The following is a 25,501-nucleotide window of genomic DNA, read 5'->3' on the forward strand; positions in this document are numbered from 1 at the left end:
ACTTCAAAACAGGACTTGGATTGTATTTTCCTCAGCCACCCAACATCTTAGCCACATAAATGGAATTTAGACAATATTGTTATTCACCAATGTTCTGTTACAATCAAAGCTGATGCACGTCAGACTTCCACCGTGATACGAAGTGTGGGGGGAAGAGGGGTAGAAAAGCCCAGAAAGGAACACAAACCTAGAATCATAGAATAGAATCTTCATGGCTGGAAATGACCTTTGACATCATCGAGTCCAACCATACACACACCAACCATTGTTATAATGTCCAACCATTAACCTAACACTCCCAATTCCACCACTAAATCATGCCCCTAAGCACCACATCTACATATCTTTTAAGTATGTCCACAAATGGTGACTCAACCCCCGCCCTGGGCAGGCTGTTCCACTGCCTGACCACTCTTTCAGTGAAGTAATTCTTCCTAATATCGAATCTAAACCTCCCCTGCCGCAGCTTCAGACCATTTCCTCTGGTCCTGTCATTATTCACTGGGAGAAGAGGCCAACACCCACCTCTCTCCAGCCTCCTTTCAGGTAGTTGTAGAGGGCAATGAGGTCTCCCCTCAGCCTCCTCTTCTCCAAGCTAAACATGCCCAGCTCCCTCAGCCTCTCCTCATATGACCTGGTCTCCAGACCCCTCACCAGCCTGGTAGCTCTCCTCTGGACACGCTCCAGCACCTCAATGTCCCTCTTGTACAGAGGGGCCCAGAACTGAACGCAGCACTCGAGGTGAGGCCTCACCAGTGCCCAGTACAGAGGCACCATCACTTCCCTGCTCCTGCTGGCCACGCTGTTCCTGATACAAGCCAGAATGCTGTTGGCCTTCTTGGCCACCTGGGCACACTGCTGGCTCATGTTAAGCTGGCCGTCCACCAGCACCCCCAGGTCCTTTTCTGCCGGGCAGCTTTCCAGCCACTCTTCCCCAAGCCTGTAGCGTGGCTTGGGGTTGGTGTGACCGAAATGCAGGACCCGGCACTTGGCCTTATTAAACCTCACACAGTTGGCCTTGGCCCATCGATCCAGCCTGTCCAGGTCCCTCTGTAGAGCCTTCCTACCCTCAAGCAGATCAACGCTCCCACCTAGTTTGGTGTCATCTGCAAACTTACTGAGGGTGCACTCCATCCCCTCATCCAGATCATCGATAAAGATATTAAACAAAACCAGCGCCAAAACTGAGCCCTGAGGGACACCACTGGTGACAGACCACCAAGAGGATTTCACCCCATTAATCACAACTCTCTGGGCACGGCCATCCAGCCAGTTTTTAACCCAGCACAGAGTACACTTGTCTATGCCATGATTCGCCAGCTTCTCCAGGAGAATGCTGTGGGGGACAGTGTCAGAGGCCTTACCAAAGTCCAGATAGAGAACGTCCACAGCCTTCCCTGCATCCAGAAGGCGGGTCACATGGTCAGAGAAAGAGATCAGGTTGGTTAAGCAGGACCTCCCTTTCCTAAACCCATGTTGGCTGGCCCTGATCCCTTGGCTGCTCTGCACTTGCCGTGAGAGCTCACTCGAGATGATCCTCTCCATGATCTTTCCTGGTACCGAGGTCAGGCTGACAGGCCTGTAGTTTCCCAGATCCTCCTTCCGACCCTTCCCGTAGATGGGCGCCACATTAGCCAGCCTCCAGTCATCTGGTACCTCCCCTGCTGACCAGGATTGTTGATAAGTGATGGAGAGAGGCTTGGTGAGCTCTCCCACCAGCTCCCTGAGTACTCTTGGGTGAATCACATCCGGCCCCATAGACTTATGTGCGTCTCAGTGCAGAAGCAGATCATTGACCACTTCCTCCTGGATTATGTGTGGGTTGTTCTGCTCTCCATCCTTATCTTCCAGCTCAGGAGGCTGAACACCCTGGAGATAGCTGGTCTGACTATTGAAGATGGAGGCAAAGAAGGCATTAAGTATCTCAGCCTTCTCCTCGTCCTTGGTTGCAGCTTTCCCCCCTGCATCCAGTGAGGGATGGAGATTCTCCCTGGCTCTCTTTTTGTTGACGTGTTTATAGAAGCTTTTTTTGTTGTCCTTAATGTTAGTGGCCAAGTTGAGCTCTAGCTGGGCTTTTGCCTTCCTAATTTTCTCTCTGTATAACCTAACGAGATCTCTGTACTCCTCCTGAGTTGCCTGTCCCTTCTTCCAATGGTGGTAAACCCTCTTTTTATTCCTAAGACCCATCAGAAGTTCCTTATTCACCCAGACTGGCCATTTTCCCTGGCCTTTAGACTTGCGACACTTGGGGACAGCCTGCTCCTGGGCCTTTTCCTTTAAGATTTCCTTCTTGAAGAGCGTCCAGCCTTCCTGAACCCCTTTGCCCTTCAGGACTATCTCCCAAGGGACTCCCTCAAGCAGTGTCCTGAACAAGCCAAAGTCCACCCTCCGGAAGTCCAAGGTGGAGGTTTTGCTAACCCCCTCCTTACATCACTATGAATTGAAAACTTGACCATTTCATGATCACTAAACCCAAGATGACCTCCGACCACCACATCTCCCACTAGTCCTTCTCTGTTTGTGAACAGTAGGTCTACCAAGGCACTTCTCCTGGTAGGCTCACCTACCAGTTTTGTCAGGAAGTTATCTGCCATGCACTCCTAGCCTGCCTGCTCTCTGCTGTGTTATATTTCCAGTAGACACCCGGCAGGTTGAAGTGCCCAACCAGAACAAGGGCTGGCAATTGCAAGACTTCAGCCAGCCGCTTATACAATACTTCATCTGTGTCCTCATCCTGGTCGGGTGGTCTATAGCATACTCCCAGCACAAGATCTCCCTTGTTTCCCTTCCCCTTCATTCTTACCCATAAACACTCGACTTTATCATCACTGGAATCTAGCTCTGTGCAATCAAAACATTCCCTAATGTACAGAGCCACACCCCTGCCTCTCCTTCCTTGCCTATCCCTTCTGAAGAGCTTATAGCCATTCATCGCAGCATTCTAGTCGTGACAGTCATCCCACCACGTTTCCGTGATGGCAACTACATCATTGTGCCTGCTGCACAACAGCTTCCAGCTCATCCCATTTGTTGCCCACACTACATGCATTTGTGTAGATGCACTTGAACTGGGCTACTGGTTTCACCCCCATCCTTGGCCCTTTATCCCTAGGCTCATTACTAGGGGGCCTGGTTTTATCCCCTTCCTCCTTCGTTTCTAGTTTAAGTCATAGAAACAAATCTGTTTCTATGTCTCTCAGTCAGCTGTTGACTAGAGAGATCACTCTTGTATAGGTTTACAAAAGCTTCCCTCATTCCCATGAGCTCTAAAATATAGATGGCTGTCCAAGCCCAAACCAAGCAGTTTAAGTTCTATTTATCCTGCTTGTGAAAACCAAAGATATGCAAAAATATGACTACTTCCGAGTTTCTCATTTGAAAGTGTATTTAAAGTCAACATTATAAAAAAAGGTTGGTTCAACATACATTCTAGGTAGTAGTTCATTTGCTCTTAATGTTAGTGCTCTTCTATCTATAATAACAAGCTAAAGAAAACATTTTACTTTTTAATTTGTTATTTTTAGTTTCCTCCCCTCAGTTAATACCTAATTAAAGACTAAAAAGCTACAGAAAACAGATTTTTAACGTCTGCGGTCTCTGAATACTTAACAGAGCTAATTCTACAGTTGTGCTTCTGAGCAGGTAAGTAGTATTTCAGTATCTCAGTCTGATAGCAATGGCTTTTAGGTGGATGTAGTGGAGGCTGCTGTTGAAGGGCACTATACTGGTTTTATCCCTTTCCTTCACAACGCCAGAGCTAGCACACTTGTAACAGCACACCTTTTTTTGTTTTCAATAGCTTCCAATTCAGGTCATCATACAGCTCAAAACCTGCCACTCTCAGCATATAGGAAGCATCATGAGTAGGTATGAACATCCCTCTCCTTCAGTATGACTCCACACCTAGCCCATCTCCTTTACAAAACAGGGAAGTGTCAGCCATGCTGTCAGACTCACAGGACAGCATAAGCTAATTTCTTCATCTTTCAGGTTCCTAACCATTTTTTGGTACTTCATTACTAGGAAGTGGTTACAGATTACTGAAGTAGCTTCATAAAACATAACACATACTCGAGAGAATCTATCAGTTTCTTGGGATCAACAGGAGGTGGATAAACTATTTCCTCAATCTGTTTTCGATTGCAATATGCAAAGGCAGTTGAAACGTGCACGAAGACTTCCAGATTCTTCATTCGCTGTGCCAAGAAGAGGAGCTGTTGTGTAGCAATCACGTTCAACTGAACAGCATCTCTGTTGATTAAACAGAAATTTGATTAGCAGAAAGCACGACAAAAAACAAGCAAAAAGAAATAACTAGTCAATTCACTCTTAAAAGCCTCAGTGATGGGTACATATAAAGTATTCCTAAATGGTCCACACACCCCCAGAAAAGCTGTACGGACAGTGTCCTAACTTTCTCCTAACACCAATACGCTGCAGTTTTAATCTAGAACATCTCCCAGTGTTCAGGATAAGCTTCCCAAGTTTTACCCTGTCCTTATTGCCATCCCCATGCTCCATTATTAGAGTGGGAAATTAACCATACCTTTGATCTCCTCAAACTAAATCCCAATCCTACGTTTTTCATAATGTGAAGGAAATAATGCAACACAACACCTAGCTGCCACATGAAATGTATCTCTGAACTTCCTAGTTCAAGTTGAGTTAGGTCAACAACTCAGAAGGGAGGCTTAAAAGTCGGAGACCAGCCTCTTCTTGTAGGAGAGCACAAGGCTCAATAGCACAACAGGATTACACAAAGGAAGGAAAAAAAAGGGGGAACCATCAAGAACCACTTTCATCCTCCAACTTCTCTGCTTCTCATTAAAATAGAGTCCTTAACAACACTGTAGGAAAGTAGGTACATCTCTACAATTCCCACCAGAACACAGCTTACTGACTACTATGATTTTTATACAATTAGGATATTTTCTCCACACTATCAAATTTACTATGGGCACTAGTTTTCTTGTACACAATGGACTGATCAACTAAGTTTCAAGAATACAGCTAAATAAAGCTTTATCAAAGTCTTTGCAATAAAGTGTTACATTAACAAAAAAAAAAAGAACACTCAGTCCCCTCAAATAAGCACTAAGTTTAAGACTCCTTTACCACACATTATTACTGAAGCACTGGGGTGACAGGAGAGGGGGATTGCTATCCCAAAGCAATTAACATAAATGGAAAACGTTACTTCTGAATATGTTAGTAGGTGAGGCTTTTTTTTGCCAATTAGGTTTGGTTTATTTATTTATTTGGTTTTTGTTCTAAAAAACCCACACTGTTCTCCTCAGTCTTCAATGCTTCTTTCCAAAAGTCAGAGGCAGGAGTTAATCGGACCTGTATGCATCACTTTAAGATATAGAACTGTATAGGAAGTACAAATGAGCAAGAATTCCAAAATAAGCCCAAGCATTTTGTTTTCTTGACTTTATTCCTATCACTGGCCCCAAGCCAAGTATTCTGAACTTTACATTAATTATTTCTGTTAAATATCTGCCGAAGGCTGCTCTAGGTGGTCTTCAGATTTGTAAGGTTCCTCCAATCATTCCAGCACACGTGTTAGGAAAGAGCTGAGGACAGAGCAGCTAAGAAATGTTCAAAAAGCAGAAGCTTTTTATACCAAGACTCCATTCCACTGGCCTTCCAAATTGTTTTAAAGTCCCTCTGGGCTTTTGTCAGGTTGGTAGTTCCTTAACATCTTAAGGCCATGTAACAGTGATAAACACAGGCTCCCTTATGACATTTGAGCAGGCAGCACAGCATTCTCAGAGAGTTAGTGCCAGCCTTTGTAACAACTGAAAGAAAATCTGAGGTGAGAAGTGGTTTGTCTCAAAGTTTACTACCTCTCTCCCCCCATAAAAATTAGAGCTATTCATGAAAGTCCTTTACCCAAATTGGATATTCATTCCATTATTTCAACACTAAATCCAGTCACTGTTTTTGCCAAAAAGCAAATACAATCTTTTCTTGCTTATGGTACTCCTTTCTCTAGTATTTCCTTAGTATATTTTCCATACAACATGGGAGTTTTCATCTTTCTTCCTCTGCATCTACTTCTCCCTACTCCCTCCAATGCAAACCTCTATTCTTCTCAATGAAGGACTCTCTGAAGACATGGAGAAAGCTGAGCAGTATTTGATCTCCTGTTTGTTCATCAGATAGAGAGCAAGTGCTAGAACTTCCCCTACATACAGTTTTGCCAAAAAGTCATCCTCTGAAAACGTGCATTCTCCTTCTAACAAGGAAGGCTAAAGGAGTATTTTTATGTTCCCTTTTACACACTGAGAAAAAAGCTCTAATACTACTAGCGAGCACAGTACATATAGCTACAGTTTATTCATATCCTTCCTACCCACCCCAGAGATCAGAGCAACATATGATGTTAGGAAGACTCGGAATAGCAACATGTTCCCTAGTCTCTTCAACAGCTTCCCTTCAGAAAGAGTTTGAAATTCAGGCACAGGGATTTAGTTAAAAACAAAAAAAAAACCCAAAACATCACAAAAAAGAAACACACAACAGAAAAGAACCAAACAACCACCACCAAAAAAACACCACACAAAACCTGAGGGGCCTATAGCAAACCTACAAGAATATTTTATTTAGTTTTTAAGACAAATAGATTTGTCTTTTTGCCTAAAGCTTTAAAAAAATATTAACTTTTCCATGTTGAATAGCGTAATTCTAACCTCTGGCAAAGCAGGTCTAAGTAATATGCCTCCATCTTCCTAAGCAGAACAAATGAAAACCCAACAGCTTAAGAAAAGTTTTGGGGAAAAGATTGTTACCTTAAGGGGCATTATGAAATTAACCAAGCACACAAATACCTGAACACATGAAGTAGCCTGACAGGCTGAGCATTTGAAAGATTGCACAGACACCTCATTTACCCCCTCCCTTTGAGTACCACTGATTTACCAAACCAGAGTATACAGAATTTTAGACTCACCTTAGTGTTTCATTGAATCTGACTGTAGCAGCACAATGAAATATAATATTAGTGCATTCTATAAGTTCTTCCTTGATTGGTTCACTAAGGTCCAGTTCAGGCTTTGTAAGGTCACTCGTAATTACTATTATTTTTGCTTTGAAGTCTGGTTGCTCATCTCTCAACTTGTCAAAGAGCTGTTAAAAAAAACAAGACTAAAATTTCAAACTAAAAGCCAGTGAAGATAAGATACACGTTTCATTTAAGTGAAGAAAACCCCCACATTTTCTGCCTATACAGAGTTATACCTCCTTATTTCTCAAGATCATCAGTAAGTTAGAACAATATTAGGAATATTACAACATGTTACTGACTTCCCATGAACATATTCAGTGATGTAGTTGTGCACACTATCCCACGCAGTGAAAGCAGTATTGCATGCATTGTATAGAAGGTAGTAAGACTTCAATTCACACTTTTTTTTTTACTACTTATCCCTATTCTTAAACCAGAGCTCTATCAATATCATAAGAAAGAAGGAATGGTCTCTATTAGATACCAAGACTCAAAGAAATTTTAAGTAGCAATCTAAATACTGCAATCTCTTTTCTCTGACCAGAAGGAAAGAGAAAGGTCTGCTCACTTCCCAAGCTTGATATAACTATTCAAATTCTTGCAGACTTGCACAAGTCATACTGGTTTTTAGGTTTACAAAGCTTTCATCAAGCTTTAAAAACTTGCTGTGATTTAAGAAATGCTATCCTGGAATTATGCCAGTTTTGTGGAACTTCCAGATTAAAAAAAATAAACAAACTGTTTCCCCAGTTAGTTAAGAGAAAAAAAGGCAGGGTTAAAGGCTGCATACTGTGTTAGAACATCTGATCAAGTCTTATCAAGTTGGTATTTAACTATACTCACTGAAAAAATCTCACCTGTATTATACTCCATCATATGTTCTCCTCACAATTAACTGGGTTCTAACCATGTGGCTTAACACACACAGATAAAAATTCTTGCCTCATCTTACTTACATTCATTAGTATGCAGGTTTTCCTGACCAAACCAGTACTGTGGGAATAGAACACGCTTGAAAGTTTCACCAGAGCAGACCCCTCTTCTTAATTGTACAGGGGCCAGTATCCTAGCAACTGCTTCAACACAAGTCAACTAAAATGTATTAAAATCACAGCAGTACCTTCCCCCACTTCCAAGCATGCAGTTATACCAAATACAAGTAGTTAAGACATTTCCTTACCGAATGAAAATAAGTTAATTAATTTTCAACGATAAATTGAGCCACCTAAAGGTACAGTTTCATGGCTCTTAAGGCATTTTAAGTTTGTACTGCTACCAGATTGGTCCCTCTCCTAACTTTATTTTCGCATTGCTTCTCCTACACTGGCAATAGCAAGTAGCCCTATGGCTGTGTGACCATACCAGCTTGGGGGTCTGGCTGAAAATACTTTTTTGTAATTACTTTTTCAGGTCAACTGTGAGCTAATACAGCTCGCTGCATGGCCACCTAAAGTACGAGTGGTAATGCTATAGAGAGATTATGAGACATCTCCAGGGACAGAGGCCTTGAATTGATTTCCCAAACATGAAGTTTCACCTTAAAGCACCAAAGCTGCCATTTAAAGCCCCTGCAATTCTTAGAGGTACAGCAAAGAGTGGTTACCTAAGGGCAGGAAGCCTTTTCTCATTTTGAAAATAAACTTGCCGGTTTCAGTTAGAATGAACTGCCTCCATATTATTGCGTGGCATGCATTATAATAAAAAAGCAGTCCCATGGATAAGCACTTAAAGAACCAGTCTGGTATTTTTAGTTTGTACATTATATCTGTTCTGCCCCTTTTTACACCCATAGTCATACATTATTCCTACATACCTCATACTAGCACTGACACCAGTACAAATGGGAACAAGAACAAACACCTACAGCACATGGGAGATCACAGAAGAATTAGATATCTGATGTCCAAAGGAAGTATAAACCTCAACATTTTTTGGCTGTTCACAGGCCAATTTATTTCAATTATCGCATTCACCTGTCCAGATTTTAAACTCTTCAAGAAACAGAATGTCCAAGCACCTGTAGAACACTTAGTTGTCCAGTTGTAAGGGCCCTGCCAGTGATTTTTCACACCTTGGATGGACTCATTAAGACAACAGATCCTATTAAAACTTTTCAGTCTTTTGGAGGAATCTTGATTACATTAATGCCAGTTAAACAATACAATTTCAGTCTAATTTGTCTCACCACATGACGAGGAGAGAAAAAGCATCTGGCCCTATCTGCATCTCTGCACAGACGTACAACGCCATCCATTTATGTTCTTACTCTGGGGACTAATATGTAGGACCACCTCAAGCAGTAGTCCTGCTTACATCAACATTGTTACCTCAGCAGGAGTTGGTATAGACTACAAGCAGAAGATTTGGACTCAATTTTAAAAGCCTTTTACAACACATGAGTTTCCCAAAAGCTATACTGAGGCTTAAGTTTTACTGAAGTTTAAGTCAGCCCACACTACTGGTATTCTCCTCCCAGATATTCATTTATTTGGGTAGTAGAGTATGCAAAAAAGGGATCAAGAAGCTTTTCCATTCTCATCTCAATTTAGCCTGGAGATCTTTCCCTTGTTTCAGGGAGTGACAAACTGAAGAGTTTTATGTAGACAGAATTTGAGACTTTTAAGACAGAAGGCCACTGTAACTCATTCTGTTGTGTTTTATGACATTGCATGGAACTACAAGCAGATGCCTTTGGGCAACAAGCTACAGTTTTGACATGGCTGAAAAAAGTAATTTACTAAGGACACAGCCATCCTCATGCCTGCTTCGCTAGTAATCTTCACTAGTCAGAGTCATAGCAATTCATTGTCTTACTTTAAAGAACTTACCCCTCCTAGCCTAAATCAATTCATACTTTCTTATTGATCTCCTATAAGCACCTTCTAGGGACACATTTTGCAGAGACTACATTGCATCAACGTATTTCCTAAGCCTGAAAAATTAAACTGCCAACTCCCATGTCCCACAAAAGAAAGTCCTGGATAGAAATAAACAAACTCTGCTTTAGCAGAGTTCAGAATTTGGAAACCTCCCCCCTGCCTGTTTATTCTTCTCATCATAAATGGGATAGTCTGTAGTAGAGATATGGGCAACTCTGATAGAGGATACTGCATGTATTAAGAACGTTCATCCCAGCTCACCAGAATATCAAGGTAATAAGTTTTTTTAGAAGGAAAAGTATTCCACCCAGCATGCAAAGAAAATCATTTAGACAGCCACTTTGATAATTACATATTTTGTTGTCACGGGTCTATAGTAATATGTACGACTAACAGAAATCCATAATAGACTCTATTAAGACAAACACTTCTGTTCCGTTTACAAGCATAAACTATTTAAACACCCTGTTGAGATCACATGTTCTTGCTTACTGGTAGATCCAATAATGCATTCAAGAAAAAGGAAGCACTAAGCCTCATCTACAACAAAGAAAATAAGGCACAAGGAGAAAAAGTTACTTGCTTGAGATCTAAAGAAGGGTCTCAATCCCATCTTACAATTCCTAGTCCACATGGCTTCTTGCACTTGATTATATATTCTCTTAACAAGTTTTAACTTGGGTGTTTTACTTTTCATTTCTGCATTACAGCTGAACATCCTCCTCCTAAATTAAATGCAGGATAATTTTCCACTACTGGCTTTGCTAGAGACTAACAGGTTGAAAACCAGCTATAGAAACATTGCCAGGTCTTGAATTTTATGTTTCTGTTAGAATGAAAAAACATTTAACAACAGTATTTTGCTTTAGATAAACCAAACTTGTTCTCAAAATGAAACGGGAACATTAAAGAAGGACAAAAATGTACTTTGTGAGCGTATGACACATACCTTACCACTGGTAATTTCTTCTATTCGTGCTTCAGGTGTCTGCCCCACTTTGTGTCTTACCAATACATACACTGCTTTCACATTAGGACAAGATCTTAGCAGCTTCTCCAGAAGCACTTTTCCCATGAAGCCTGTAGCTCCTGTCAGGAGGACATTCTTTCCTTCATAGTATTCAGGGATGGAAACCATTATGACCTTAACAAAAGTTTAAAACAAAAGTATATTAAAGAACTTCTAGGAGTTCAGATTTGCAGAAAACATAAACAAACAGCACAGATGCAAACATTCTATCTCATACCTGAAATAAATGTTTAACAGCCTTTTTTTTTTTTTCCCCAAACCTACAACCAGTACTTAAAGATGTCTTTTTTTACCACACTTCAAGAGAGTCCCACAGGGTCACTACAGTCGTCCCAGATCATCTTGTAAAGTGCCCCTGTTAACAGTATCTTAAGGAATCAGACACTCAGTCTAGCAAAATAGCTCAACTTCAGTCTATTTTTACCTCTATGTGCATGGTCCTTTACCACTCTAAGTGGCTGTTCCATGTAAACTAAAGGTCATATCATTAAAATATAATCGCAAGTAGATACTTTGAATACACTGACAGAAGACGGAGCCAGGCATCTGCCAACTGCTGGCCCTGATATTTTGCCTGTATCAGCAAAGTCCCCTGTTAGTGTTAGGCTGAGCCTTCCTACAAATTATTCTAGGTTAGAGAGAAGGTACAGTTAGTTGCTTGGTATGAGATCTGCTGGTTTGATACTGATTACAAAAAAACCCTATACAGTTCCACAGATGATACAGGTTTCCAATCTTTTCATCAGTTACGTCTGTTGGGGTTCCCCCCACAAATAAGTTACTAGAATTCTCACACAAATTAAAAATTTGAGTTAGCCAAATACACCTCCTAATAAAATGAAGGGCAAGGGATTGTTACTCAATTCCAGCACAAAGCTCAAAAGTGTTGCAGGTTTTGCTTCAGTTAGGAAGTTAACTATGAGAATTATTATTTTTTTTCTTTCCCCTCCCTTAATTAATGACTTGGAAATTACACCTAATTCTAGATACTGGAAACTAAACGTTTTCCAAGGACAAACATATTGCTATTTCTCACACTAATGTGGTCTTTGGACCATGACCTTTAGAACTTAACCTGTGCCTCAGGCCAGATTTCTAGCCATTCTGTAAGTCTGATATACCAATGTCTTTACTGTAACCCTTAAACAGCTTCCTTCTACTGTAGAAGACTGTAGCATATGGATACAATTGCATCATGTTTTACCAATCTAATTAAGCTTATAAAAATAAGCTGATGTACTGAAAGTCTAATATATTCTCCTATAGCAGATCCACACACAAACCATTGCAACCAAAACAGACAGATTCCATAAAACCATGATACTAAAAAAACCCAACGAAAATTAGTTTCCTTGAACACAGATGGAGTGTTTCTTAAGCAAGGAAGAATTAACAACCCTGAATAGGATGAGAGCCTTTCTTTACTTACCACCCAAGAATAAAGGAACACAACTTCTAAATATGCTTAGTTCTTCTGAAACAGCAGGCTACTACAAGCAAGAACTCATCAGGGAACACACACAAGTTGTTTTAACATAGGAGTGAACAACTACTGCCTTAATTTGCACTTTTTGCCTGAAAAGTAAGTAGTTTTGGAATACATGTCTATATCTCAGGTACCTCTCATAGTTAAAGCAATTGTGCTGTGCTTTTCACATGCTCATATCACAACGAAGCTTCTGACCCAGCTCTAAATGATCACTTGCCAGAAATGAGTTACCACCTGCACAACTCCCAGTTTCATGAGTCTGGGTACAAAGTCTTATATTTTTTTGTCCAACACTCCAAATTTCATTTTGACTCCCTTCTTTGAAAGGGTTAGCTCCTGCATATATTAGTGAAGCATCTGAAAACTCATAACAAGACACAATAGCAAGTTTGGAACAGAACAAGCACACTACCATTTCCACTGGCCACAGTACATCACCCAAAATTTTCTTTGAAGGTTGATGAGATTGAAGGAGATGGACAGAAGGAAAAAGCTATTTACGTTAAAACACTTCTGCCACATACTTAAGAGACTTGAATGCAAATTTCAGAGCACACCTCCTGCAATAAAGTGTGGAAAGCAAGATATAGCATGCTTATGAGTCATTTCTTCCCATTCAAGATAAGATACAGGCCTATTGTCTTCACTGTGGCTCTTGAAGTCACAATTAATGCCTTCTGCTATTCATGTATGTCCTCCCCATAACTTTTGTTTTCATGGTCTTTGCATACACCATTCAACTCCATTTCCCTCTAAAAATCCGCGTGCTTGCTCTCACATATAGGATAAAGTTTCTGTTCCTTCAAAAAAGAGGGAAGAGAAAACTCACGTACCAATTTTGTCACCAAGATTCAGTTTTGTTACAGTTCCTACACAACCTCATTACTAATCTACCTGCCTAGGCATAACTAATATTTTTTACCCCTTAAGACTCTATGACAGTACTTTAGTACTTGCTTGCCCTTCCTCAGTCTGCAAACCTGTTCACATGGGCAGAGACAGTCTTTGACTACATGAACACAGCAACCTTGCTGCAACATCCAGTACGTGGGCTACAGTCCAAGACCTCGCTCTAAAAGCTAGAACAATGAAAAAAGTTATGCTGCCAGTGGAAGTATCTGTGTTGCTATGGTCTAATTTTTAGCTAACTGAGAACTCTGACAATATTTAGGGTCATACAACGTAAAGAAAACTAGAAGCCAGAGTAGTTCTGGAAGTTTCCTGCCTCAGTTTTTTCTGACCATACTTCTTTGAGTATGAGGTTGGTATCAGATAAAAAATAATTATATTATTCTCCTGAAACTCTTACAGAATACCAGACCTACAAAAGATCCAGATCCAAAGCTATGATTAAGTATAATGATGAAACGGGTTCAGTTAAAGAAACCCATGAAGATACATAAATACTCACATTCACAATTGAGAGGCTGCAACATCTATATGTTTCCAGGCTAACTTTTTTTCTTTCCTCCAGAAAGGTTGACAGAAACACTTCCTTTGAGAAACTCTCAACACCATTTCCCTTTACCCTGTTCTCTGACAACTAGCCTCTGGTAGACTTTATTCATTACAATTTTCCACACTAAGTTTATCTTCTACTTCCATTCCTTTAGAAGATTCCAGCTAGAAAACAGAATTGGTGACTTTTACAGAAGTATACGTTGCTGCCAAAGTTACAGCAATAAACACTGGGATTGTGAGGGAACTGCCTAGAAGCACCAAATTTGAACTAAGGGTAAAAACCATGTATGGAATTTAGGTGTGAACAAACAAAGACTGAAATCAGCAGCTTATGTTTTGCCCTACTAGAAAGAACGGTTATCTCAGCCACAGGAAAGGGAAAGAATGTTCCCATTCTCCACCTACTTTTCCCTGCCTTCTCTGAGAATGCATCTCCACATACCAGGTAGCACAGCATTGCTGGCAACTCCTAATTTCAAGGTCAGAAGGGACTTACCACACGGGTGTGACATATTACCTGTGTTACCTTTTCAAGTTCTTTATGGCAGCAAATTACTGAAGAACTACATTATAACTGTGTTTAAAAACAAAACAAAACAAAAACACAGTTAAGAAATAGATTTAGTTCCCCATGGAAATTTAGTTTGACCTCTTAATACACAATAGGCTGGAGTGGGTCCAGAAAAAAAAAAAACAAACAACCTACCTTGCAAGACAACATAGCAAAATCAAGTTTTGCATTTTAAGGTTGATATTTAAATGCCAGCAATCATTTTACCTAGTTTTAGAGTGCAACTTTTTGCATGTTTGCAATAGTTGCTATTTACCAGCAATATATATTTTCACCAGTTTTCCAACGACTTGTTAACACTTACCTCTTCAAACATGCAGAAAGATAACTCCTATCAAACACAAAATTGTCTAATGCACACTTTGCAATATCTGAATCCAGATAGTATTGCAGGTATTTTTTTGAGCTAATAACAGTCACGAAAATAAAAAAATCTGACAGTTGAAAGGATTAGTAAGAGTTCTGTAAAGGATTCTTGCTCTAGAACGGGGATGATCAAAATTACGAGATGACTTGTAGGGATAAACAGCCTTTGGCAGAGGAAGCTTCTGTTAAACTGCTACAGGGAAACTGATGCCAGGATACTTCTAAATTCACAGGTTCAGGGCTAAACCGACAGTGACACTTTGAAGATGCTGCTTATTTGAAAGGTGCAGTGCTTTGATAAATCAAGAGCTCCTAAGGACTTCGGCAAAGCAATAAAAACCAACAAAAAAAAAAATCAAACCACCCCACACTCCGGATCCTAGCCAACATTCCCCATCTTGTAAAAAAAATTCTAGTGTCCAAGCTGAGCAAGTGCTATTATGGAGCAAACAACAGCAGCTCTGTTTGCTTTCAGAACTACCGCATCAATATTTAACTCATTGCTTCAAACAGAGGTCTCTAACTCTCAGAACAAGGACAACTCTGTTTTTAACAGGAAAAAGATAAATTCTCAGATTTGTCCAAACACAGATCAAGATGCTTAAAGATTTGCTTTCCAAGTGCCAGGAAAGCCTGCTGCAGTTCCACTGGATGTTTAATGCTAAATCTAGCAACTAGAAAGAGTGTGCATGTATGTCCTTGTTAGACATTAAATTGTCTGTTTTCTAGTTTATCACTGGCAAACATTAGGTCAACAACATACTCCCTCCAAATTCAACCATATTGAGATTATCGCTCACAGGAAACCAAAAACATGTATTTCCCAACCTCTCAAGCATCAGTAACAAGTCACAAAGTTCTGCAAAAATACAGCCTGACAAACTAATTTCCCCCTTCTCTCCAACAGCTTGAGCCTAGTACTAGCAGCAGTACAACAGAAAAAAGTCTAAAAGTAAGGTGGAAGAAACATTTTTTTAATGTATATTCAGGAGATGAAGTCCATCTAGACATCAAATCTAAATGTACTAAATATATTTAAACATCACACATGCTTGCATTCACACCAAACAAAAATCATGACAGAAGTCCCTCATATGGAGCTTCAATTGCCACATTGCAAGGACACTACAGTGAGCAAAAAAAAAAAAATAAATCTAGGAACTGGCAAAATTGGAGAGATTCAGGCAACAAAGGAAGTAATATTTAACTAATCTAAATAAGGTTACTGCGAAAAAGACAAGCCTGGGTCATATCATGATATCATGTCTCATTTTATTTGGTGCCTTGTTTCCACAAAAGTAAATCAATGAATGCTATCAGCAGAATGTCCACATTTTCAACCACCACAAGGGTCAGTGATCTGCCCTATTTGGACAATACCTATCCAGCATATCACCAAAGGATAACAGTTTGTTTGTCCTCACGGTCCAAGGTTATATCCATTGAGAAACCTTATCTATGAAAGATACTGTTTTAGAAGATGAGTACAGGCTGAAATGATGGAACAGAGTATTTCCTGTTATAAACGGCTTTTGGTGTAAGTTAACCTTAAAGCATACTTCACAGTCACATGGAAGACTTGGGATTCTTCCCACAGCTAGAAGACAGACAAGCTTATCTGTGTTTTAGACTTCATCAAGATTTTTATCTACTTTTTGCAAGGTCATTTTCTTTACTAGCTGCCAAGACAATTTAACACATCTACAGTAGCTGGAAAACACATTGCCAGGTTTGGAAGCTAATTAGAACAACTAAGTTTTGAAGAACTATCAAAATGGGTCCATTAATTTAATATTAGCTAGCCAGTCTTTGGCTTGTGACTGGTAGTATACCAGACAGTAAGCATCTCCCTACACGCTTTCCAGACAAAGTAGCTGGAGTAGATTCAGGGTCAGTTCTCCCATGTGTACCTACATGTCTTTATTGATGATCTCTACAAATGAGTGAAACGCAACAAAACTAAATCAATCTGAAAGATTATACCTAAGTCATCACAACTGCAGTATAAATGCCACCAGAAGACCCAAAGCTGTACGTGGACTATGGCAAATTTGTGGCTGACACTCACTATATTAGAGAATTTCTGAAAAAAATAATTCTGAAAAAAATAATTTCTGAAAAATAACAATAGACACTCTCAAATTCACTCTTGAAGATGTTCAAAGAGACTAATCTAATACCAATGAACAGATTTGTCCACTTTAAATCATTTATCTATTGAAACACCATACCAGTTAGAGTAACTAATATAGTCAGGTCAAAGTTTACATAACTAAGTGTATAGATAGCCTTATACCCACAAATAAAGTAGACTTGCTTTTAAAAAACAATTCTGCTCCTCACTATTCTCAACCACAGAAATATGCTAGAAACTTGAAGATTTTTCTGGACTGTATGCTCCTCAAGTTACATTCCTCCTGGATATCATACTGCCTCTGGCAGTATATACATTCAATGTAAGGAGCATTATTAAGTTGTTTTAGGTGAGACTTAACTAATACTGCATATGAACTATTTAACAGCACTACAGCATTTTGATACCAAAATCTAGATTGATACCAGACATTCCAGTAGTTCTGTAACCTCCTTTAGGACAACAGTGACAAAAACCAAGTATTCACTCAGCTGCCTTAGGAAGACACTGAATTTGGACCAACTAACCCATGACCACCCAATCATTTATTAGCAGATTTCAGCCCAACCCACAAACTATTTCATTTGCCATTTGAAGACACCCTTGTGAAAGCAAGATATTTTGAAGTCAGGGCTGTGCCTGAAACCATGAGGTCTGTAACCTCTTCTAATCCTTTAGTTTTACTGAGGGGAACCTGACCTCAATGTGGGCCACTGTTCAGTTGATCTCAGCAGAACGTTGTCGTTAGAGGCATTTAATGCATGTGGTTACACAAATACTTCTTATGCATGTGTTCACACACCTTCTTTCAGTCAAAATTCTGATTTTACTACAAATTTCCATTCACTTATGCTTCTATTCATGGACATTCTGTACCAGATGACTTCGAAATTACTTTTGAGTAATTTTTTTGAGTCAAAGTACTAGAGCGGTCCCCTTGATTTGCTGTAATTACTTTCTTTTATAGCAAGTCGCTCCTCTGAAAATGAATTAAAACAAAGTAAAAGGTTTTTACTATCCCTCTATAATTAGGCTGTAAATTGATGTTATTCTGAATTGTTTACTGTTTGAGCTTAGTCTTCAAGTGCACGAAGGAAAAAAAATGTCTTCTGGTATAATTAACCTAATTTCTCCAGGTTGCACAGAAGGCATATATCAGTTCAGAAATGAAGTTACTACAATAAAGCACATACCACATAAGAACATTTACTACACTCCATCTCCAGTTCATGTAAAAACATGTTAATACTTATATCCAGAAAGCTTTCAAACAAGTTTTAAAAAAACAAGAGGCAGGCAAATTCAAGATTTGCTGAACAGGATCATAGCTCCAGATCATTTTATCGGAATTAGTTAGAAATCTGCATTAGAAATCTTGCTTGTGCTTTTGGTTATGAAAGGACTACAAGGTAAAGCCCCACTGTATATCAAGGTGTTGTATAAATCATGGCTCTTACTTTGAATAAATTGTGACTCTTGAGTTAACCCTAAAAGGAGAACAAAACCTGTCTGAAGAACCTACCTACAACATGACGAACAGAGTAACACTCACCGTTGACTACTACATAAACTGCTAAAGCTACAAGATCACTGAATTCCTATTCATTGCATTAAAAAAATAAGCCAAAGGCATCGATTTAGCCTTCATACAAGTATGTTGATACCCAGTCCAGGTTATCACTAGGAAAAGCCTCAGCAGCAGGAGGAGGAGGATTACTGCTCCAGTTGTTACTGTGATGCTACCACTGTGCTGGAAGGGGAAAGCCAAAAACGAAGTAGAGGGAAAAAGGTGGGAGGCAGAAAACAACATGCAAGAGGATCATCAGTTTGTCTAGTGTCACCCTTAAGAGATAAATCTAGGTAATTAAAATACAGATTCCCATTCCTCATATTGATCAGATTCAACATGGATTCACCAAGGGGAAATCATGCCTGACTGATCTGATAGCCTTCTATGATGGCGTGACTGGATGGATAGATGAGGGGAGGGCAGTGGATGTGGTCTACCTTGACTTAAGCAAGGCATTTGACACGGTCTCCCACAGCATCCTCATGGGGAAGCTTAGGAAGAGTGGGTTAGATGAACGGACAGTAATGGACAGATAGACAACTGGTTGACAGACAGAGCTCAGAGGGTCGTGATTAGGGGCACAGAGTCTAGTTGGAGGTCAGTGACCAGTGGTGTTCCCCAGGGGTCAGTACTGGGTCCAGCCCTATTCAATACATTCATTAATGACCTGGATGAGGGGATAGAGTGCACCCTCAGCAAGTTTGCTGATGATACAAAACTTGAGGCGGGGGGGGGGAGTGGCTGGCACACCAGAAGGCTGTGCCGCCATACAGAGAGACCTGGACAGGCCGGAGAGTTGGGCAGAGAGGAACCTTATGAAATTCAACAAGGGCAAGCGCAGGGTGCTGCCCCTGGGGAGGAACAACCCCATGCACCAGTACAGGTTGGGGCTGACCTGCTGGAGAGCAGCTCAGCTGAAAGAGACCCGGGAGTCCTGGTGGACAACAGGATGACCATGAGCCAGCAATGTGCCCTTGTGGCCAAAGAGGCCAATGGCATCCTGGGCTGCATCAAGAAGAGTGTGGCCAGCAGGTCGAGGGAGGTCATCCTCCCCCTCTACTCTGCCTTGGTGAGGCCACACCTGGAGTACTGTGTCCAGTTCTGGGCTCCCCGGTTCAAGAAGGACAGGGAACTGCTGGGGAGGGTACAGCAGAGAGCTACCAAGATGATTAGGGGACTGGAACACCTCTCTTATGAGGAAAGGCTGAGGAACTTGGGTCTCTTCCATATGGAAAAAAGACAGCTGAGGGGGCACCTTATCAACACTTACAAATACTTAGAGGGTGGGTGTCAGGAGGATGGGGCCAGGCTCTTTTCAGTGGTGCCCGGGGACAGGACAAGAGGTAATGGGCACAAACTTGAGCATAGGAAGTTCCACCTAAACACGAGGAGGAACTTCTTTGAGGGTGGCAGAGCACTGGCACAGGCTGCCCAGAGAGGTGGTAGAGTCTCCATTACTGAAGACATTCAAAACCCGACTGGACGCGTTCTTGTGCAACCTGCTCTGGGTGACTCTGCTCTGGCAGGGGGTTGGACTAGATGATCTCCAGAGGTCCCTTCCAACCCTACTATTCTATGATTCAAAAACTGTATCTGCAATTACACTCTGTTCAAAACATCAGAAGGACAAGATAAACTGAGCTAATCCTTTACTAGAACTGCCTTGGCATGTATGATTAAATTTATTAACAAAGCATTTACAATCAGAATGCTTCATCAAGAACAAAAAAACTCCACAACTCTTATTCCTCCCCTGTTTTAAATTATTATGGAGTTAGAAGGCTTGAGTCTTATTTTATAGCAGACATTACACGATGTATTTGAAGTCCTAAGAATCAACACTTCCAGACTCCTGCCATACTTTCCAATACCTTTTACAATTAAAAAAAAAAAATCCAAAATTATGAACCTTGCCGATCCTCTCAGCTCTTCTCAACTGAAGAGTTTCAGGTAGTTTATGAAAGATTTACAGGGAAAAAATAATAAAAAAATTAATACATTATTTGACAGATACACATGAATGTTTAGTACTAATTCCATAATTAATACTAATAACTAATACTTCCATAACAAAAACCTCAAATGCCCTTGATCATGTTCCACCAAATACCAACTTCTAGTACCTTTGTAGTAAAGGACACCCATAGTAAGCATGCGCACAGCTGGTGAGCTGATTGTTGAACAGCTGTAAAAAGAGCTAAGATTTTAGAACTCTACGTTGCAGTCCTACAGTCAAATCCTCCATAACTGTAACAAGAACTTAATTCCTTAATGTTTAGGTGAGCCGTTTCAAAATTCTTCATCCAAAACTGCAGGCAAACAATGTAACTTACTAACGTGGTGCAATTCAATGGCTTTCCAATGCAAATCGATAAAGATACTTCCTCTTTATTTCCTGCAGAAATTCCCAATAATTCTTCTGCAACCTAAAAATAACTGATTTATTTGACAACTGCTCTATCAAGTTGTATTTGAAGCCCAATCACCTTCTTTAAAAAAAACCCACAAAAGCTTACCTTTCCTTTTTCCAATACACATAGAAAAAACCCTGTCAAAAAAAAAAATAAAAGCCCACTTTCACAGCTTTCTTATCTTTAAAAATAGCTTAACACACACACAGTTAAAGCAAGTCATACTAACAGATTGCCTACCTGTCCTACAAACAGGACAAATAAAAGCAAACACCAATTAAACAGGATGCATGAATACCTCAGAAGAACAGAGGTATTTACTCCACTCCTTTAGCTGATACTGATCATGTAGATGCTAAGGGCTCCAACCCCAAGTTCCATTTACATTAATGGATGTGTTATTTCAATCTATCAATTATGCCTACTGCACAAGAAGCTCTACCAATTTACAAACATCAAGCTGAACAATGACATGAGAAGGCTGGCATGATGTAGCGAATATATAGCTACCAACACCAAATGGCAGCTTAGCAAGATCTACTAAGCATAGTCTTTCTAATCACACCCAACTGAGGAAAGTAATCTAATGGCGTCACACATTCTTTGAGAAAGTCTGGAAAAAGCTTAACAAAGGCAAAGAAGAACAGTTTTATAAGAAGGGCCTCACTATAAACCCTAGGTTGGAGACACCTCGAAGAAAAAAGCAAATAGGAATACCTAGTCTATTCAGAGAGACAGTATTTGTTAGGACTGTTTGCAGCTTCCAAACTTCACAAGTGCTGAGGCTAAATAAAGCATAGCTGGAAGACTGTATTACTGCAAGGCTCAGAATTAGCAACTGAGAGAAACACTATAGATGTACACGAAGGTACTAACAATGCCCAACCATTAAAGGATTACATGAGGTAAGTCCTCCACCTACAAAGTATAAGCTTTGATGATATTGGTTCCTTTTCAGAAGTTTTTATTTGTTTGCTCCAGGTTACTCAGCAGCTCTGCTTCCTGCAGACAATTAACATGCATACTGTACTGAACATAAATCCTCCTCAAACACTGAGTAATTTGTGACACAATAAAAACCACACACACACACAATTTCTGGCTGGAGAAGCTAACCAAACCTGAAGTCACTGCAATGATACAGCCATTTCTTCAACATCTAGTATGTTTTCTAGCACTTGCTTAAGTTTTCTAAATTGGTGTATAACCACTTTAGTTTGTTTTACATCCCTTCCAAGCAGCACAAGCACAGTGCTTGTGAGGAACTGTGAGTTCCTACAAGAGCTAAAACTCAGAAACGGGAAGGTGACAAAGGACCCTTTGCTTACAGTAGTCAAGAGGAGATTCAGTTTGGCCTCTCAGGAGCCAAGAGGTTCTATGGATGGACTGAATCTCCATTTGCAGGAGAAATGTTAGTACAGGTATTTCAAGACATCTATTACTCCAACTTTCAAAGATTACTCTCTTAAGCAGAATCACGGCATACTCTCAGGAGCTGCACTATAAAACTGACACCTAGTGATACTCTCTGCTCACATCCGGCTAGTAGGTATCCTGTGCATTTTCAAAGTCTGAGCAACACTAAATACCAGATGAGGAGAAACCCGTTGCTACTATAAAAGTTACAGTTTTGCTTCAATACTAACTTTTTACTGATAAGTATCAGCTGCTTAGGATGATTCAGATGTTGACAGATTGGGTTTTTTGTAACTATAGGAAGGAAAAATATTTATCATGTCCAAAACATATCTCTACATTAGACAGTCACACTTAAGGGAAACTACTGTTAAAACTGCCTCTAGTAAAGCTTCATTTGACCTGCACTCCAAGCATAAGGTAAAAGATACAGATCTAGATTTAAATATTACTTTGTAGTTCTGCAACAGCTAGGCGGAAAAAAACCAAAACTACCAAACCTGCAAAGTCAGTCTTTCATATCCAGTTGTGGGAGGTTTTGGGTTGGGAAATGGCTGATTTTTAAGGCATCTATATTTGAGGGGAGGCTATAAAAACAGGGTAGAAAAGCTGAAGAGTAAAGATCCTAGACATACATACCTAATACATAAGCTCAAAATTGCTGCAATAATGCTAATGGTTATGAAGCACAGATATGATACATAAATTGGGGAAGGCGGGGGTCAAGAAATTCCAGCCTGCTACAGTACAAACAGGTGTCACAGATAGTAAGACTCCTACATGCTCCACTTCTGGTTTAGTTATTATTGAAAGAGTTATTAAAATGTCCAAAACTTCCAGTTGCTAAAGCTGTGAAGTAGGTTAAATGCAATTAAAGGTTTCTATTTCCATGGGATTCAAGCTGGTTTCAATTAAAAGTTTGTAACGAACCAGCGTATCTGCCGTTAGCCCCACTTTCAACCTCACTCAGGACAGCCTTTCTGTAGACCCGCGCGGCTCCTGCTCCACAAGGGCTTCAAGCCCCTACCCGGAGTCCGGGGCTGCTGCACGCTCTCAAAGCTACCACAGCTCTCCAGCTACTATTTCCTGGCGCATGGACCCACTGAACTGGGACTCCCGTTTGAAGAAGCAGGCCGTTTCAGTTCGCTTCCCCATACGTTCTTTTAAGCGGGAGAGAAGCTCGTGGCCTTTTCCTGCAAGTCTATTCTTTGCACTGGCCGCAACTACACAGGCTCTGAGAAAGGGGAACTACCGCGGCGGTACGGCCGGAGCTGGGGGAAGCCGGAGCTGCCTGGCAGGAAGAGCCGGCGCGACGCTGCTAGCAAGAGGCCCACCCAGCGACGGGCGGGCGAGGAAGAGGAGGGGGAGATGGGTGTTAACCTCCGGCTCCGGGCCCAGCGGCAGGTGGAGCGGGCCGCCGCGGACCCCGGGGCTTTCAGCCTGGCCGAAAGGCTTTCCCCGCCTTTTTCTAAGCATCGATCCCCGCGACCGAGAGTTCCTCCGCCTGCAACGCGCCTCCGGCCTGGCCGTCTGCCCGCCACCACGACGCACCTCAGAGCTCCCCGCCGCCCGCCCTCCCTCCCCGGCAGCCTCCCGGAAACGCGCGCCGCCGGCCGGCTCCCTCCGCGCCCCCCTCATAGGAGAGGATGGAGCCGCTCAGCCCGCGGCCCCCGGCGGCCTCGCCCCGGCTTCCCGCCGCAGCTCGGGCGGACGCTACCTGCTGCGGACGGCGCCCCCGGCCGCGCCTGGCTGCCCCGCTGCCCGCGCCGTCCCCCGCCGCTCTGAGGGGCTCGGACAAGCGGTCCTGAAAGAACCGCTCCCGTTGGCCGTTGCGCAGACGGTACCCGCCCGCCTATTGGCTGCCGCCTCCGCCGCTCGGCAGGACGAGGAGGCCGGGGGTTGGCAGTTTCCAGGAGCCCCGCCCAAGTGCGCCGGGTGGGGCGGCTGGGCGCGTGCGGGGGTGGGGGTGGGGGTGGAGCGGTCGGGGTTTGGCGCCTCCGCCTCAGGTTTGCGCGCTCCCCCCCCGCTTCGGCGGGCGGGTGGGGGAAGGCGCGCGACCCCCGGTAACGGGCGCAGTCGCCGCCATGTCGCTCGCTCGCACGCCCAAGGCCCCGCTGCGACAAATCCCCGCTGTGGCGGCCTGTGAAGCCGCTCCCCCGCTGTCCCCCGGCCCACCCGCCGCCACGCAGATGGGCAGCCGGCGTCTCTTCGCCGTTCCCCCCGACACACACACGGGAGGCCACAGCGGAGGAGGCCGGCTGGGCTGCTCCAGGCGCTGCCTGTGGGTGTGTGGGGATGGCGGCTTTGTATGTCTGAGAGCTGAGGTAGATACCCATCAATGGCCACAGGGATTCCACTTGTTAACGGTTAAATTTCTGAAACCTCAGATAACACTAAGTCAGTTCCGGTTGAAGTGGGCCAAAACCAATGGAGGCTGTAGAAGGCAACCATGGCCTCCAGAGAAGCAATCCCAGTTTCTGGGGCGGTTTCAAGCCAAAAGCCTGAGGACCCCGTGCAGTGCTACATGGCACAATGTCAATATTATCAAATCCTACCTGTGCTACAACAGCCATTGCACTCCACTTACCTCACTGTTTGTTACCAAATACTGCTAGGCTGCAAAGCAACAGGCCATTATGCCATGCCCTGTCACTGTATGCCGTTTGTTTCACAACCAAATATTGCACAGATGGACATGCATCTCTGCTTAAAAAAAATATCAGGCACTCAAAAGTTAGGAAACACCCTATATAAGCTTGCACAACCCATATTTATTCAGATTACAGTGTATATAAAGTATTATATTCGAATTGTTGTAAACCCAGTCTGCTTATGCAACTGCATGTTACTTTTTCAGAAGGGCTTCTGCCTCATCCAGGCCATGAGAATGGCAGCTGCGCACACATAATCCCCAGGGATTCAATAATGTATCCTATCCTTATTGTTAGGTGTGTACTCTCATGTTATCCACTCCATTCTAGTTAAACCTAGTACCTAAGTACTTCTTGACAGAGAAGACTTCGAATCACGTAACTCTAAACTCGTTATCGTATTTGTTAGTGTTCAGTTTTTCACAGACACTATTCCTTAGAAAATACCTGTTCATTGAAGCTGAAGCATTATCCCAGGCAGTGCAAACATCCCACATTCCTGCTGAAAAATTTT

The 25,501-nt window shown here is 41.9% G+C and overlaps 1 protein-coding gene across 4 annotated transcripts in view; it reads right to left on the minus strand.

Moving 5' to 3' along the window:
- Nucleotides 1–24,181, minus strand: part of FAR1 (fatty acyl-CoA reductase 1) — a 43,788-nt gene extending 19,607 nt beyond the window's left edge. For all 4 annotated transcript variants that reach the window (XM_063332146.1, XM_063332145.1, XM_063332144.1 and 1 more), the window contains exons 1-4: nt 24,054–24,181; nt 10,838–11,032; nt 6,956–7,131; nt 4,072–4,251 (exon numbers count right to left, since the gene is read on the minus strand). In XM_063332146.1, the coding sequence (XP_063188216.1) occupies nt 4,072–4,251; nt 6,956–7,131; nt 10,838–11,026 (545 nt within the window). In that variant the 5' untranslated portion in view covers nt 11,027–11,032; nt 24,054–24,181. The remainder of the gene's footprint in view (nt 1–4,071; nt 4,252–6,955; nt 7,132–10,837; nt 11,033–24,053) is intronic.
- Nucleotides 24,182–25,501: the final 1,320 nt, after the last annotated feature.

Source organism: Chroicocephalus ridibundus, chromosome 4, assembly GCF_963924245.1.
Source record: "Chroicocephalus ridibundus chromosome 4, bChrRid1.1, whole genome shotgun sequence".
NCBI lineage: Eukaryota > Metazoa > Chordata > Aves > Charadriiformes > Laridae > Chroicocephalus > Chroicocephalus ridibundus.